Source organism: Molossus molossus, unplaced genomic scaffold, assembly GCF_014108415.1.
Source record: "Molossus molossus isolate mMolMol1 unplaced genomic scaffold, mMolMol1.p scaffold_m16_p_21, whole genome shotgun sequence".
NCBI classification, from domain to species: Eukaryota; Metazoa; Chordata; class Mammalia; order Chiroptera; family Molossidae; genus Molossus; species Molossus molossus.
The window spans coordinates 18,831,097-18,845,220 of record NW_023425357.1 but is presented as its reverse complement, the minus strand read 5'-3'; the positions used below and the strand labels follow the sequence as shown (position 1 = coordinate 18,845,220).

At 46.3% G+C, this 14,124-nt stretch overlaps 1 protein-coding gene across 10 annotated transcripts in view; it reads left to right on the top strand.

Annotated features, from left to right (window-relative positions):
* The window catches only part of LOC118638425 (BTG3 associated nuclear protein), a 115,053-nt gene that overhangs the window by 72,866 nt on the left and 28,063 nt on the right, over positions 1–14,124 (top strand). For 7 of the 10 annotated variants that reach the window (XM_036274238.1, XM_036274235.1, XM_036274236.1 and 4 more), the window contains 4 exons: positions 6,299–6,466; positions 8,906–9,036; positions 10,753–10,824; positions 13,751–13,789. In XM_036274238.1, the coding sequence (XP_036130131.1) occupies positions 6,299–6,466; positions 8,906–9,036; positions 10,753–10,824; positions 13,751–13,789 (410 nt within the window). The remainder of the gene's footprint in view (positions 1–6,298; positions 6,467–8,905; positions 9,037–10,752; positions 10,825–13,750; positions 13,790–14,124) is intronic. The other 3 variants (XM_036274239.1, XM_036274244.1, XM_036274241.1) reach the window with 1 other exon arrangement.

Genomic DNA, 14,124 nt, shown 5'->3' with positions numbered 1-14,124 from the left:
TTCCTGTTCTTTGCTCACCTCCCTAAGGAAGGGCCTGGCTAGAGGGCGGGCTCTGCGAGGTAGGGTGTCTTGGATGAGCCAGGGCCTCCACTATTGGGTCGGAGAGGATGTTTGCGTCAGAACTAGTCACAGAATAAGGAGAGGGTTTCTGCATTGAGCATTTCCTTTAGTAAGTGTTGCCTGGTGCCCAGCCCATGGGGAAGACATTGGGAGTGTGGACCTTTCAGACCCTGAGAATCACTCTGAGTAGCGTCCTGAGAAACTGCTGTGAAACCAGCTGACGTTAGTCCTCATGGTGGGGGTAAAGCAGTTCTCAGATGAACAGTGTCTCAGGAGTTGGCAGACTTTCCCTAAGGGACACGCCATTGATGTGTTAGGCTGTAGGCACAGAGTCTGTGTTGTTAACTACTCAGCCCTGAAGCAGCCATAGACCAAATGTAAACAAATAGGCATGGTTGTGTTCCATGAACGTGACTTCCAAAAGCAAGCAGAGACCGTCTGACAACCCATGCTTTATAGCATGCTGTCTAGTGCAGAGGGCACCACTCAGATCTGTGGGCATGGCACAAATGTGCATGCAACCTTAGAATACGTGGGTCTGCACAGTGACAGGATACCGCGTGGCGGTGTGTGACAGCGTAACCCACAGCGAGGTGCAGTTGGGATGTAAAGATGAGTAAGAAGCGGTTCCCAGCTGCATGGTGTGCAGTCAGATGTGTGTGAGCAGCTGCAGCCTCAAGAGTGTGTCACAGGGAGGTTCACCACGTGGCAGCGGTCGGAGGCAAATGCCCTGACGGAGGGCGGGGCTCGTGTGCAGGCTCCGAGAGTGGCCTGGATCGGGCCCAGAGTTGTGCAGGTGTGATGGTCTGTGGGTGGTGGGTCACTGTTCCCGTAGGGAGTCACAGGGCTGCCAGCAAGGGGTGCTGTTGATTTGGAGAGGTGCCTTGGAATGTGGGTACAGCCTGTGATACACGAGTTGTTAGGCAGATGCTTAAAGAACACTCCACAGTGGTGGTGAGGAAGCTGGACAGGTGGTACTCAGGGCAGAAGTTCTTGAGGATGGGATGGGGACAAGTGGACATGCTGTGCCCAGTCAGTCTGAGTGGTGTGGGGAAGGCCCTGCCTCATGGGAACAAGCAAGTCCTGTTTCCCTGCACATGGGGAGCTGGCTGCCTTCTGAGCTCTCCCTCATTTGGGAACCATTGCAAATCGCTGCCTTCTCAGTGTTAAAACTCAGGTGGAATTTTGAAAGGTTAAAAGTATTTGTTGACCTTTTCCCCTTTTGGCCCAGTTTCATTTGTATTGCTGATTGTTACTCAGAAACGGAACAAATAAATGAATGCATGTAACTACTGAGCACTGAGCTTAAACAGTGGCGAGTGGGCATTGGCTACCTTGTCACACCCTTCTGAGTCTCTGCTGTCTCTGAAGACTCTGGGTGACACAGGCACCTTCAGTGCTCCCAGACAGCTGTGTTCTCCGTGTCTCTGTTTTCACATGGCCATCTTCTCTGTGTTCCATTGTCACCTGGCTGTCTTCTCCCTGTGTCTCCATCACACACTGCATGTTGTTCTTGCGCCTCCGTCCTCATGGCCATATTCTCCTTGTGTCTTCTGTCTCTTTTCTCTTTATAAGGATACTCGTCATATTGGATTGAGAGACCACTGTACTCCGGTATGACCTCATCTTAATGTAATTAATCACATCTACAAAGACCCTCTTTCCAAGGGAGGTCACATTCTGAGGTCCTGGGAAGGACATGAGTTTTGGGGGACATTTCAGCACAGTACACAGGGCCTGGGTTTTTTAGAACTTTGGTTGTCAAACGTGGTGTCTCACACAGTTTCTCAGTGGGGGGACCCCATGTCTTTGGGGATGCTGAGGTGCTCATTTGAATGGAGAGTGGAAGGAAGCTTTGGTCCGTGTGGACTAGTGGTGAGAAAAGGCCTGTGAGGCGCAGAACAGTTGGGGGCCTGCCTGTAGGTCACGCCGCTGTGCTGGGAGGGACCCGACAGCCTGTGGCTGGGACACTGGGTACGCGGGGTGCGCGGCGGTGTGTCTGCGCAGCGTGCGGGCCCACCGCCTGAGGGAGCACACTGGCCAGTTTCCCCTCACTCAGAGCTGAAGATTTCTGTTGTTTTTCTAGGCCAGTCACTAAGAAGTCAAGACTGTAATTTTAAGAAATAAATTGCTGGCACTCAGTTTTCTGCTTTTTCCCCTTGAACTTGAGATTACATTAGCAGAGATAGTGTTTTTCATTCCTTTGTGACTGATAAGCCCCATGCCACCCACCAAGGATGCGAGATTACATACTCTGTTCATTTTATTTCCTCTGTTTCTGGTTCCCACAGTGTGTCTCAGCCCCTCTGTGGGGCTCATTATTTGAGAGCTGGGAATCTGGTTTTGTGATTTAAACCACCCGTGTCAACCATGGGCATTCTGGAAAGTGCGGAGGCAGTTCACAGTGACGGACTCTTCAGATCTTTAGGAGGTGGCCAGGCAGCTTGCCATCAAAGCTGACAGGGGCCAGTTCACAGGGGCCGTCTTTCTGGGGGTGGCCCAGGGGGCTTGCCCGCTGAACAGCTCTCTCACAGAGATGCGGAGAGGGCTTTGCAGCTCCCCAGGGACCCCAGGCACTGGAGCAGCGGACCAGAAGTGGCCTCAGAGTTGCACGGTGTCTCCTGGGCAGGGCAGCCAGGGTGATAGCCTAGCGGAGGGGAGGCAAGCGAGCAGAGGCTGTGGCCTGAGGCAGGTGTCATCTCCCTGGTCCCCTAAGTGTCCCCCAGTGGGTCTCTTGGGTGTTGTTGAGGGGTAGAGTGGAGCACTCCTGGGGTTTATGCTGTGACCATTTCTTCTCCACTTGGGTGGGCGTTGGGAGGCTTAAATTTTAAAGCCAGGTCTCACTCCTAACTGATAATTCAACTTGCAACTGAAGTGAGGGTAATGCCATTCTTATTTCATGAGGTTTTCTTACGAGCATCAAATAACTTAAGAGATAAAATGCCCCACAAGTGTGAAGTATCAGTTAAGTTCAAATGAAGGCCCGTTAGGAAAAGTGCTAACAGCAGTGTTGGGCAGCTGCACCCTCTGCTATTGGTGCTCCTTCCTGGAGCTGCCCCGCTGATGCCACAGGGTGTCTGAGGGCAGAGCTGACTGCACGGTGCCCGGTTTGCTCGGATCCATCCCCTGTTCCCTCCCCTAGGGCTCTCAGTAAGGGAACATTTGTGTTGCTGATTCATTAGTTAGTTTTTCTTGGCAGTCATCAGGGTGGCATTTGCCATCCAGTTGAGTCTTGAGTTGCTTTTGGAAAGAATTATGTAATATGATGTCTTAGGAGAATTTAAAAATGGATAATGTATAACTACATGAATGCATTTTTTTTCTTTCAAAGGATGTAAGCCAGGTTTTGAATTGGCAAATTGGTTTTTACAAAGTTGCATTTACATGTTAACGTTTTTGCTTGTTTCTTATATTTATATACCTCGTGTGTCTTGTATATTATTTTCTATTCTTGACAAGTTTTTAAAATTGTGTGTAATTTCATTAATCCCTTGAGGCATTCAGAAGGTTTTTTTTCCTTGAGTGTGAAGGTGTGAGTTGAATAGGAGGGTGGTTTGTAGAATGCGTCTCTTTATTGAAGCATATAACCTAAGAAGATATTTTGATACTGTGTATGATTGCTGTTTCCTTTCTTGTCTTGGAGACCACAGCCAGTTCTCCTATGGCTGCGTAACTGTAGTTTTGATGGTTACGTTCCCCTGTGACCACAGTCAGGAGTTAGGTTCTCCTGTGGCTGCATAACTGTAGTTCTGATAGTTGCATTCCCCTGTGACTACAGTCGGGAGTTGGGTTCTCCTATGGCTGCATAACTGTAGTTCTGATAGTTACATTGCCCTGTGACCACAGTCAGGAGTTGAGTTCTCCAGTGACTACACAACTACAGTTAATATTTGGATTCTTATGCAACTACAGCAGTGGCCGGGTTTTCTTGTCACTAAAGTTGGTCACTAGCCCAGAACTTTGTGAGGCCACCCCCTGCACCTAAAGCCATACCCAGCATGTAGCAATCACTTAGTAGGTATTGAGAAATGATTCTGTAATTATTTTAGAGATGAAAATCAGAAAGCAAAGAGTTGCTGCTGCTTCATTTATGTGTTTCCTTTTATGCACAAGGATTACAAAGTACTGCTAAAACTACCTCAGATTTTTGTTTTTTCTGATCCTATAAATCCTATCCCTCCTTAACCCAATTTTTTAAAAAACCTAGACTACAGAAATTGTGGTTTTCATTATAGTTAGAGTCAAAGATATCTTAAGCATATGCTCATAGAAGAAGTCCAGAAATGTCTTCTCAAGACAAAAGAAACTTTGATACTTCATATAGTACTTAAGAGAACAAACACTTTCTTTGTTTTGATTATTTGTGGTGTTTTTGTCCTGACAGGAACAGACTTTAGGAATTGTGCATCAAGTTAATTCTCAGTTGATGGTCCTAATTTAATGCTGTTAATAGTCAAAGCAGGATGTTTTTCAGCTCAATCTTTTTATTATTCAAATTTTGAATTTTGCCCATTTGTTTTTCCATTAATCAGTGAAGTTTCATGGGCCAGCTAGAGAGGAGGTCACCCTGCAGAAGCATTTCTTGTGGTTCCCATGTTTGTGACCATTACTTCCTGTTGATTCGGCATAAAGAAGAGGTGGTGTGGCCCTGGCCAGTTTGGTTCAGCAGTTAGAGTGTTGGCCCGCAGACCATAGAGTCCCGGGTTCGGTTCCTGCTAAGGGCATGTACCTCAGTTGCAGTTTGTCCCCAGCCCTTGTTGGGGTCGTGTGGTTGGCAACCCGTCTGTGTCTCTCTTACATCAATGTTTCTCTCTCTCTCTTCCTCCTTCTCTCCCTCCCTCTCTATCTGAAGATAAATGCAAAAATGTCCTCTGGTAAGGATAAAAAATAGAAGAAAACGAGGTGGCCTGGTCTAGTGAGAGGTGGGCAGGGCTGGCAGTGAGGGGTGTCTGTCTGCCACCCACTCCTCTGTGGCCTCCCATATCACCAGGTTCCTTGTTGATAGGGGGTCTCTGAATGCTGTTCAGTCACATATTGAGAGCTCTCTGTGATGTAAGAGGTTAACAAGTGTGGGTGCCAGGAAGGTGCTCTGTTGAGCGCAGCATGCTCTGCTGCACTTCAAGCCTGACGCAGCCCCTGTGGCCAGCAGTTCAGTGCAGGTGATGCCATGTATCTGGGTGTGCGAGGCTCAGGGGAATAAAAAATCACCTGTATCCATTCTGATCGGAGAGGCAGATGGAGACACATGGAAAGTTCCATAAGTCAGGCTCAGACTCAAGTAGCAATGGAAATGTTTTCAGAGGAGCTGCAATCACCAGTTAGTCATCGAGTATTGAAGCATCTACTGTGGGCCCGGATAGTCTTGGTTCTTGGCATACACGGGTGCACAAAACAAAGATCCCTGTGTCTGTGAGGGACACAGAGTAAACACAATAAATGTATATAAAGTCTCTAAAATGTTAGAGACCCAGGACAGGAGTGGAGGTGATAGGAACCTTGGGGTCAAAGGGACAGGTTAAGGGTAGGATTATTGAGGTCCTATTTGAGCCAAGACTCAAAGAAGGAAGGGAGCCCTGGCCAGTTTGGCTCAGCGGTTAGAGTGTTGGCCTGCGGTCCAGAGAGACTCGGGTTCGGTTCCCGCTAAGGGCATGTACCTCGGTTGCAGTTTGTCCCCGGCCCTGGTTGGGTCGTGCGGGTGGCAGCCCCTCGATGTGTCCCTTTCACGTCGATGTTTCTCTCTCTCTCTCTCTCTCTCTCTCTCCCTCCCTCCCTCCCTCCCTCCCTCCCTCCCTCCCACTCTATCTGAACAAAAAATGGAAAAATGTCCTTGGGTGAGGATAAAAAAGAAAAAAAAAGGAAGGAAGGGAGACAGCCAGGAAGACATGAGTGAACAGAGCTGGAGTCTGGAAAAACAGTTTTGATTAAATTATTGGGATTCTTGATTTTATTTTTGACATTCAGGAAGTTAGAAGAGAGAAGCAAGTTTGTGGAGCATCTGGGAAGCTCGTGTGTGACAGCTTCACCACCTAGCTTGTCGCCTTTTTTCCGTCTGGTGTGGGTAGATCCAGTCAAAGTTATTTAAAAGTTAAATAAATGTTTATAACATATAACCAGCACGCCTGTGGGGGAGGCTGTCAGTCCCAATCACATTTTTGTGTTCAAGTTGCTCCCAACCAGCCAGGACCCAAGACGAAGGCCTTCATCTCATGGTACTTTTATTTGGGATGTCTTCTTCCAGGTCACCTCTTCTATAAATTTGGAATCACGGAATCAGACTGGTACCGAATCAAACAGAGCATAGACTCCAAATGCCGGACAGCCTGGCGGCGGAAACAGCGAGGCCAGAGCCTGGCTGTCAAGAGCTTCTCTCGGAGAACGCCGTCCTCGTCCTCATATAGCGCATCAGGTACGCTTAGGGGAGCAGCCTGGAGTAGTTTGCGTTGCGGGACTTGGGGGGACAGTTCTGAATGAGGCTGCTCGCCCACAGAATCTACAGCTACATTTTATTGTTTAAAATATAATTCAGCATTTTCCTCCACAGGTCTCATTGGTAAGTTGATGACCTTAGGTGGGCATCTATTCAGTGCCCTGTATTTTAGAGTGCAGGGAATCAGCTCTTGCAGCTGGTTTTCCACTGGGCACAGAGAAGAGCCAGGCCGGGTAAGGGAGGAGGCCCATTGGGTGGCCTGTCCTTTCTGCTTCAGTCTCTTCCAGTGGGCATTGTGCTCCAGAGCCGCCTCAGCACTGCCCCTTGGCCTCATGGCCTCATGACCACGCTTGTCTTGCATCATTTGCCGTAGGTCTTGCTTGGTCTGTTCTTGGTCATAGTATAAATTACATCAATAATCTGAATCTTAGGTTTAGGGACCATCATACCCACAAGTCCTATCTTCTATGGTTTTTTAGAACCCTGGACACTGGTGTTCTTTTTGGTTATATTTTTGAAAATCAGCAAAATCAGTTGATTTTTATTAACATTGGAGAAGAAATTATTTGGGAATCTAGTTATATAGCTCTTATTAACTAACAGAGTGGATTTTAAATGTTTTGGTCACTACCCTCTTAAAGATGTGTGAAAAGTGTTCTTCCTTGCGTTATTTTCAAGTTGATATTTATTTTTGTTAATCCCCACTCGAGGATTCATTTTCATTAATTTTTAGAGAAAGTGGAAGGGAGAGGGAGAGAGAGAGAAACATCAGTGTGAGAGAGACATATCAACTGGTTGACTTCCGAACAACCTGGACCCAGGCTGCGGATCAACTTGCAACCCAGGTAAGTGCCCTTGACCATGACTCAAACCCGAGACCCTTTAGTTCAAGGGCCAATGCTCTAACCATTGAGAAAAACTGGCCAGGGCTCAAGTTGGCATTTTAACAAACTATAGAAATGATCCCTGAAAGTGTAGTCTTTTAAGTTGACATTTTAAAATGTTGACACCTGTCCTAGCCTGTTTGGCTCAGCAGTTAGAGTGTCAGCCCCCAGACCGAAGGTTCTTGGGTTCAATTCCTGGTCAAGGGCATGTACCTGGATTACAGGTTTGATCTCTGGCCATAGTCAGGCTCATGCAGGAGGCAACCAATCAACATGTCCCTCTCACATCTCTCTCTCTCTCTCTCCCCCCCACACCCCCTTTCTCTCTCTCACTCTCTCTCCCTCCCTCCCTCCCTTTCATTCTATCTAAAAATCAATGGGAAAATATCCCCAGGTTAAGAATTAACAAAAAAAATAAAATGTTGACACCTAAAATTTTTTTATTATACTTTGAAATAATTTAGAAGGATGTAATTTCTGGCATATTGCTATATTACTTACTTTTTAAAACTATATGCAGTGGATTCTCTTTACCATGTCAATTTGATGCCCAACATTATTTAAAAAATACATGGAAAGTGTATCGTTAGTAACCAGACATTTTATATCTTTTCTTCTTTCATTCACATCACTATTCCACTTCTCTCATAGAATAGCATCCTAATATAATGTTTTTATGTTTAAAAGTTTTTTATTGATACATTATAATTTTCTGCAACAAAATATATAATTAAATTTTTTTCTGAGCCATTAATGTTCTAAGTGTTTAAGAAAATTTCTCTGATTGAGATTTTACAATTAAAATCAACACACATCATCAAAACAAATGTATCATTTTGGATTAAACATAGAAAGTAAAATTTTATTTGAATTGTATCTAGATAAGTGAGCAGAGATTTTTACTGTAGTTCAATTATCCAAGAATAAATATTGCTTATTGCTGGTTTAAAAAAGAATTTAATATAAATGTGTTCCTATTTTTCAGCTTGTTGATATATCCTGAAGAACTTCATTAAATTAGTAAATGAGAATAGTCTGTGTCAGTGAACAGTCATTTCTTTTTTTTTTTTTATCCTCACCCGAGGACATTTTTCCATTTTTTGTTCAGGTAGAGTGGGAGGGAGAGAGAGGAACAGAGAGAGAGAGAGAGAAACATCGACGTGAAAGGGACACATCAAGTGGCTGCCACCCGCACAACCAACCAGGGCCGGGGACAAACTGCAACCGAGGTACGCGCCCTTAGCGGGAACCAAGCCCGGGTCTCTCAGGACCGCAGGCCGACGCTCTAACCGCTGAACCAAACCGGCCAGGGCAACAGTCATTTCTTTAGATTCCTTCTATCTAACGCTGATTACTAGTGAGCTCTACAAAGTGCTGTGCTCTCCATTGGGACATGTTGACTTAGATTTCAGAATGAAGAATTTCCTTTTCTCTTTTGTGTGGGGGTTAGGGATGGGGGAACAGAGGCAGCCTGGACATGTCCACATATGGCTTGTCTGCTGGGCTGATGCTGAGTCCGTCTGTTTTCCCACAGAGAGCATGATGAGCACGCCGCCACCCACCAGTGAGATACCACAGCCCCCGCCACAGGCCCTGCACTACGCCCTGGCCAACGCCCAGCAGGTCCAGATCCACCAGATTGGAGAGGATGGACAGGTCCAAGTAGTATGTACCCTTCTGCCAGTCTGTCTCCATGAAGGAATTGGAGGGGAGGGTGTGGTGGGGATCATGATGACCAAGACTAGTTTTCCCTATGTTTCTGGATCACGTGGATAGCTTGGGATGAGGGGAAAGTTCATGTTAAAGTAGAAATAATTAGGGTGCAAACTCTTATGTTTCATAATGAGGGTGATTATGAGTTGACCATGTCATTGTGGAGGGCCTTTCATGCCCCCCTGCTGTGCTGCACCCAGCAGTCACTGTCAGCTTAAGGGTCCATGCTGCTGCCTGTCCTCCCAGGAGGCGTCATAGATGAGTCATAGATTTGCTCTCATTTCGGAAACACAGGCACCCTTTTACTGGGGGAATAGGAAGTAATTTCCTTCTGGGGTCAATGGAAAAAGCTGGTGGCCTTAGTTTTTGTGTTGCACTTCCTTTGGACTGTGGACATGTGCTGAGCTCGTGTGGGCACTTAGCTTGTCGGTGAGCTCACATAGCCTCATTGCTCTGTCTGTGACGGTGCCAGCCCAGGTGGAAGTTCCTCCAGACCCTGTATGGTCCAGTGGCCGAGGTGTGGGGGGCAGGAACTTTGCTAGAGGACGGGGCATTTTCAGTGTGCCCCTGGGATCCTGTTGATGTTTGAGTCACACCCAGCCTCTTTGCTGTACGCCTGCATCACCAGGGCCTTCTCCTGGAACCGTGATCCCATCTGAGTGGCTTCAGTTTGAGGTTGCACTCAGCACACTGCCTGGAAAGGGTGGGCTTCCAGAAAGTGCTGATGAGGACTTTTAAATGAAGTTTTTCTTCTTTCAGAGAAGATGAAGCAGTTATAAATAATGAATTCTTTGTTTGACAGTCACAAAGGCAGTTACTCTTATCTTAGTAAGAAAGTTCTGTGAAAGAATTCCGCAATAGATAACTTGGATACTGGGTTCACATAGATAGAGTAAAATGAAATCAATAGAAATTTCTACAGTAGTTTACTTTAGGCTCCATTTTTATTAAGATAACATTTTAAATAAGATCATGGTATTCATATCACTGAGCAATATCACTGAGCAAAGTTAAGATTTATAGGGGTTATTTATTTACCTGTATCTACAAACATAAATGCATTGTATAGTTGGATGCTTTGATTTATCTATTAGTGTTTATTCCAGCTGTTTCAATAGTCATGTAAGTGTTTCTTTGATTTAAAAAATATTACCTGACCTGTTTTCGGTGTAGTTGCACATGTATAACTCCCCTCCCCACAATCCCACACCGCTGTGGAGCCATCCAGCATTCCTAGGCTGCTGGGAGACCCTGGTGGGTAGCTCCATGAGGTTCCTGATCCCTCTGAGTTAATAGTACAATTAAAAATAAAAGTTATTATAATTTTCTGGAAGATTCTCTTTCCCTTCATTTCTATATGTCCTTCACATTCTGAAATTTGTTTGGTTTAAGGAAATGTAAAGACTTTACAGAATTTTCCTAGGCCCCATTGCTCCTTTAAGAATTACTGCAAAATGTTTTGTGTGTGTTATATACTAAAAGTTTAATGTCAAGAGGCTATTTAGTAGCTAATACTATGCACATATTATATTGCACTATTCAGGATTTAGTTGTCTTTTTTTTGAATTGTGAGAAGGTAAAGCAAGAACAAAAATTTCAGAAGGCATTTTTTGTTTCCTCTGGTTTTGATTTTCTTCTGATGCTTCTTGTTGTCTTCTCTCGCTGCGGATCCCACAGGGTCACCTCCACATCGCTCAGGTGCCTCAAGGGGAGCAGGTGCAGATCACGCAGGACAGTGAGGTGAGTCGTGACCACCAGCACTTGCCAGGGCCCACTCCAGGCCCATGGGCTTTCTGTATCTGATCTTTGACAAATGATGTGAGTGTCCCCAGCCAACATGACATCCAGCATTGACCACCTGACTCTCGTTTCCCTTCCCATCTTGAGATACAGACCTAGCTCCCAGCATGGCTCTGGCCCTGTTTCCTGCCTGGGGAGCTTCCCAGCGTGTCAGGAGTGGGAAGAGCAGGAGCTGTGGCCCTGCTCCCACGACTGAGACCTCACAGGCTCTCCTCACCTCCACGAGCTTCGACTCTGTCTCTGGAGGACCAGTGCCCATACTGTGTTGGTTGAGAATCTGGTGAGACAGCATGTGTGTGTCCCGTGGGCTTTCAGGCCATCTTCTCATGTTTCTGCCCACTCCTGCCACTTCCAAGATGGCCTCAGCTGCCTTAGTACGCTCGTGAGAGCAGGCTTCTCATCGCAGCCCCCAGTGCTTTGGCGTTCTACTTCCTAGTGATTCTCAGCTGTGAGGGGCGGAATGCAGGAGTCCTCCCCAGCTGCACAAGTGCTCTTGCATATGCGTGTCATGTGCCACAGGGGTTGGGCACGAAGGTTAGGTAGACCGTCTGGGTTGTTGGAAGGTGAGGCCAGCCGGTCATGGCACTGATGTTCTCTGAGCCCTTCGTGGAGGACCTTGCCTTTTCAGCCTTCCTGTATAGGGCATGGGTGGTTGGTGGCCCTGTCTTTTGGGGACACTGTTGATCTTTCCTGCAGTGCAGGATAGCATCAGCAGACTTAGTGTGCTTGGGGCCCTCTGACTTGGTCCCATGACTGCCGAGCAGTGCACACGTGCTCTGCTGACCAAGTGTGGTGTGGAGCAGCATGCCCCTCGCCGTGTGGGCTGGGAGCTGAAGATCTTACTTGTTTCTAGGCCAGGAAGATAGTGCCAGCTTTGTGCCTGACCTGCACCATGGTGTGTTGTCACATTTGTGTCCGGTTTCCTTACACACCAGCTGCGAGAGTGGATACAGAACCAGCAGCAACTGAAAGTCCTGACTTGTCAAAGAGCCTTTCAGGAGAACCTCTGGAGGGAAGCGTTTGACTAGTCTAGTGGTGCCTGATGGCTTTCCAGAGCTGTGTTGTGGACATTTCTCCTCGCGTTCTAGTGGCAGCCTCGGCTGCTTTCTTTAAGTAGATATGGCATTAGTGCCCTTAGACTTTTCTAGGGACTGAGGTGGGGTGGCGATCATTTGCTCACTGACTCAGGAGTGGGTCGCCTCCCGAGCTCCTGTGCCGTGCCGTGGTGCCCTGCAGCTGCCGCGCGGCTGTGCCACTGGGTGACAATGTGAGTTAGAGGACGATTGTGCTAGGAGGGCCAGAAGTGACGTGCACTCGCTGGTGCAGAGGGCGGGGACTCGGGAGAGGGCTCTGGGATGCCTTCAGGGGAAGTTCTTTCATGTGGACCCTCAAGGTTTGTGGCTGGGCTCAGCGTGCAAAGGGAAGAGAAGAGCAGAGGTTCTGAGGGGAGAACAGGGCTACCTGGCTGAGTGAATCCCTATGAGAGGAGCAGTGAATAAATACCTGGTCAAAGGAGAGGCTAGATGCATTCATAGGAATAATTAGTTCACTCATTGTCATGTGGCCAAATGACTGAATGGGAGAACGGGCGCTGGCGAGGCTAAAGCATCGGGCGGGGGAAGGAGAGCAACAGGCAGTGAACTTGGAGATGGTCCTGAAAGGCCTGACTGTCAAAGTCAAGGAGCTGATGGTGATGGGAGAGGAATCCGTTAGCTCACCCTAATGTGGTTTGTACGGAATGTGCAGAGTGGTGCAGGAAACCCGCAGACTAAAGGGGGTGTCCCACTGAGGGGCGGGGAGCCTTTGTTTTTAAAGGCACAGACAAGTGGAGGCCAAACAACAACTGAAAGGTGTCAGCTTAGAAGGTGTGTATGCTCAGTCAGAATGCTTAAGTTGCTGGTAGTCATTTGAAAAGAAGGAAAATTGATGTAATAGTAAAAGGAAATAATCAACATACATTTGTTTTTATCCTGTTTTTCCTTAAAAAAAATCATAAGACTATTTCTTAAATATCAGTTTTTTAAATCAGTTTTGCCCCTTTTATTCAGTTTTCATAACTGGATCCCTCTTGTCTAAATAATCCAGTATTTTTTGTTTGTTTGTTTCCAATAGGAATTGAATACAGTGAATGAGAAGAAATTGCTAATAGTACTAATGATTACTTTGTAATAAGTTACACTATGCATTTATCTTCTTATCACAAAACAGCTTTACCTTATTCATTTAAAAATTAAGTAATTATTTTGTCAAAATGAAGATGTCTGCAAAGAGACATTTAGCAGAACCTACCAAACTTAAAGCAAGTATTAGTTTTTTAAACAAGTGAATTAATTTCCTACTGGTGAGATCCCAGTGGGCCTGTGGTCTGGTTAATCCATTGTGTCCTGCCAGTGTTCTGTTTGTGATAGTGCACTATTATTATGAAAGGTGTCCCCATGGAGGGAAGCTGGGTGATGGCCACATGCACCTCTCTCTATACCACTTTTGATTCTTCTTGTGAGTCTAAACTTGTCTCAAAATGAAAGTTAGAAAAAAATTATATTTGCATTTGTGGTCAGAGGGGTTCTCTCTCTCTCTCTCTCTCTCTCTCTCTCTCTCTCTCTCTCTCTGTCTCTCCCTCTCCTCTCCTCTCTACACACACACACACACACTTTTTTTTTTAAGTTTCTTTGTATAAGAAAAAGTAATAACTTGTAAACTCAGCTTAAATATTTTGTTTTGGGTTTTTATTGCTACAAGGGTTGAGTTTTTGTAGAATTGGTGTTAATGGTTTTGCTGGTTATTCACAAATGGCATGGAGAAGTTTCTGCAGCTATGTCTTGAAGTCATTTTTGTACTTGATCTCTTTTTTTTATCCATTTTGCAGGGCAATCTACAGATACACCACGTGGGACAGGACGGGCAGGTAAGTGTTCACCTGTCTTCACTGCATACTGCTTGCTGTGGGCGATTGCTGGACACCACGTTGCCACAGGGAGGGGGCGAAGGGGGGTGAGCCCCAGAGAAACACTGGCTTTACTCCTGGTGGCTAAGGATGTCTGCCCTGAAGGACGTGAACTGTTGGGCTCCGGGCTGCAGCGTGGGGTTTCAGGTAACTCTTTGTCTTACGGATGAAATCCCCATCTGTTTAGCATTGTTTTCTATAAACTGACATGAATGTTGTTCATCACCGTGTTTGTACAGTAGCTATATACTAGAACAAGGTAGGTTTTGTTCATGGATATTGCTGTCAGTATCCAT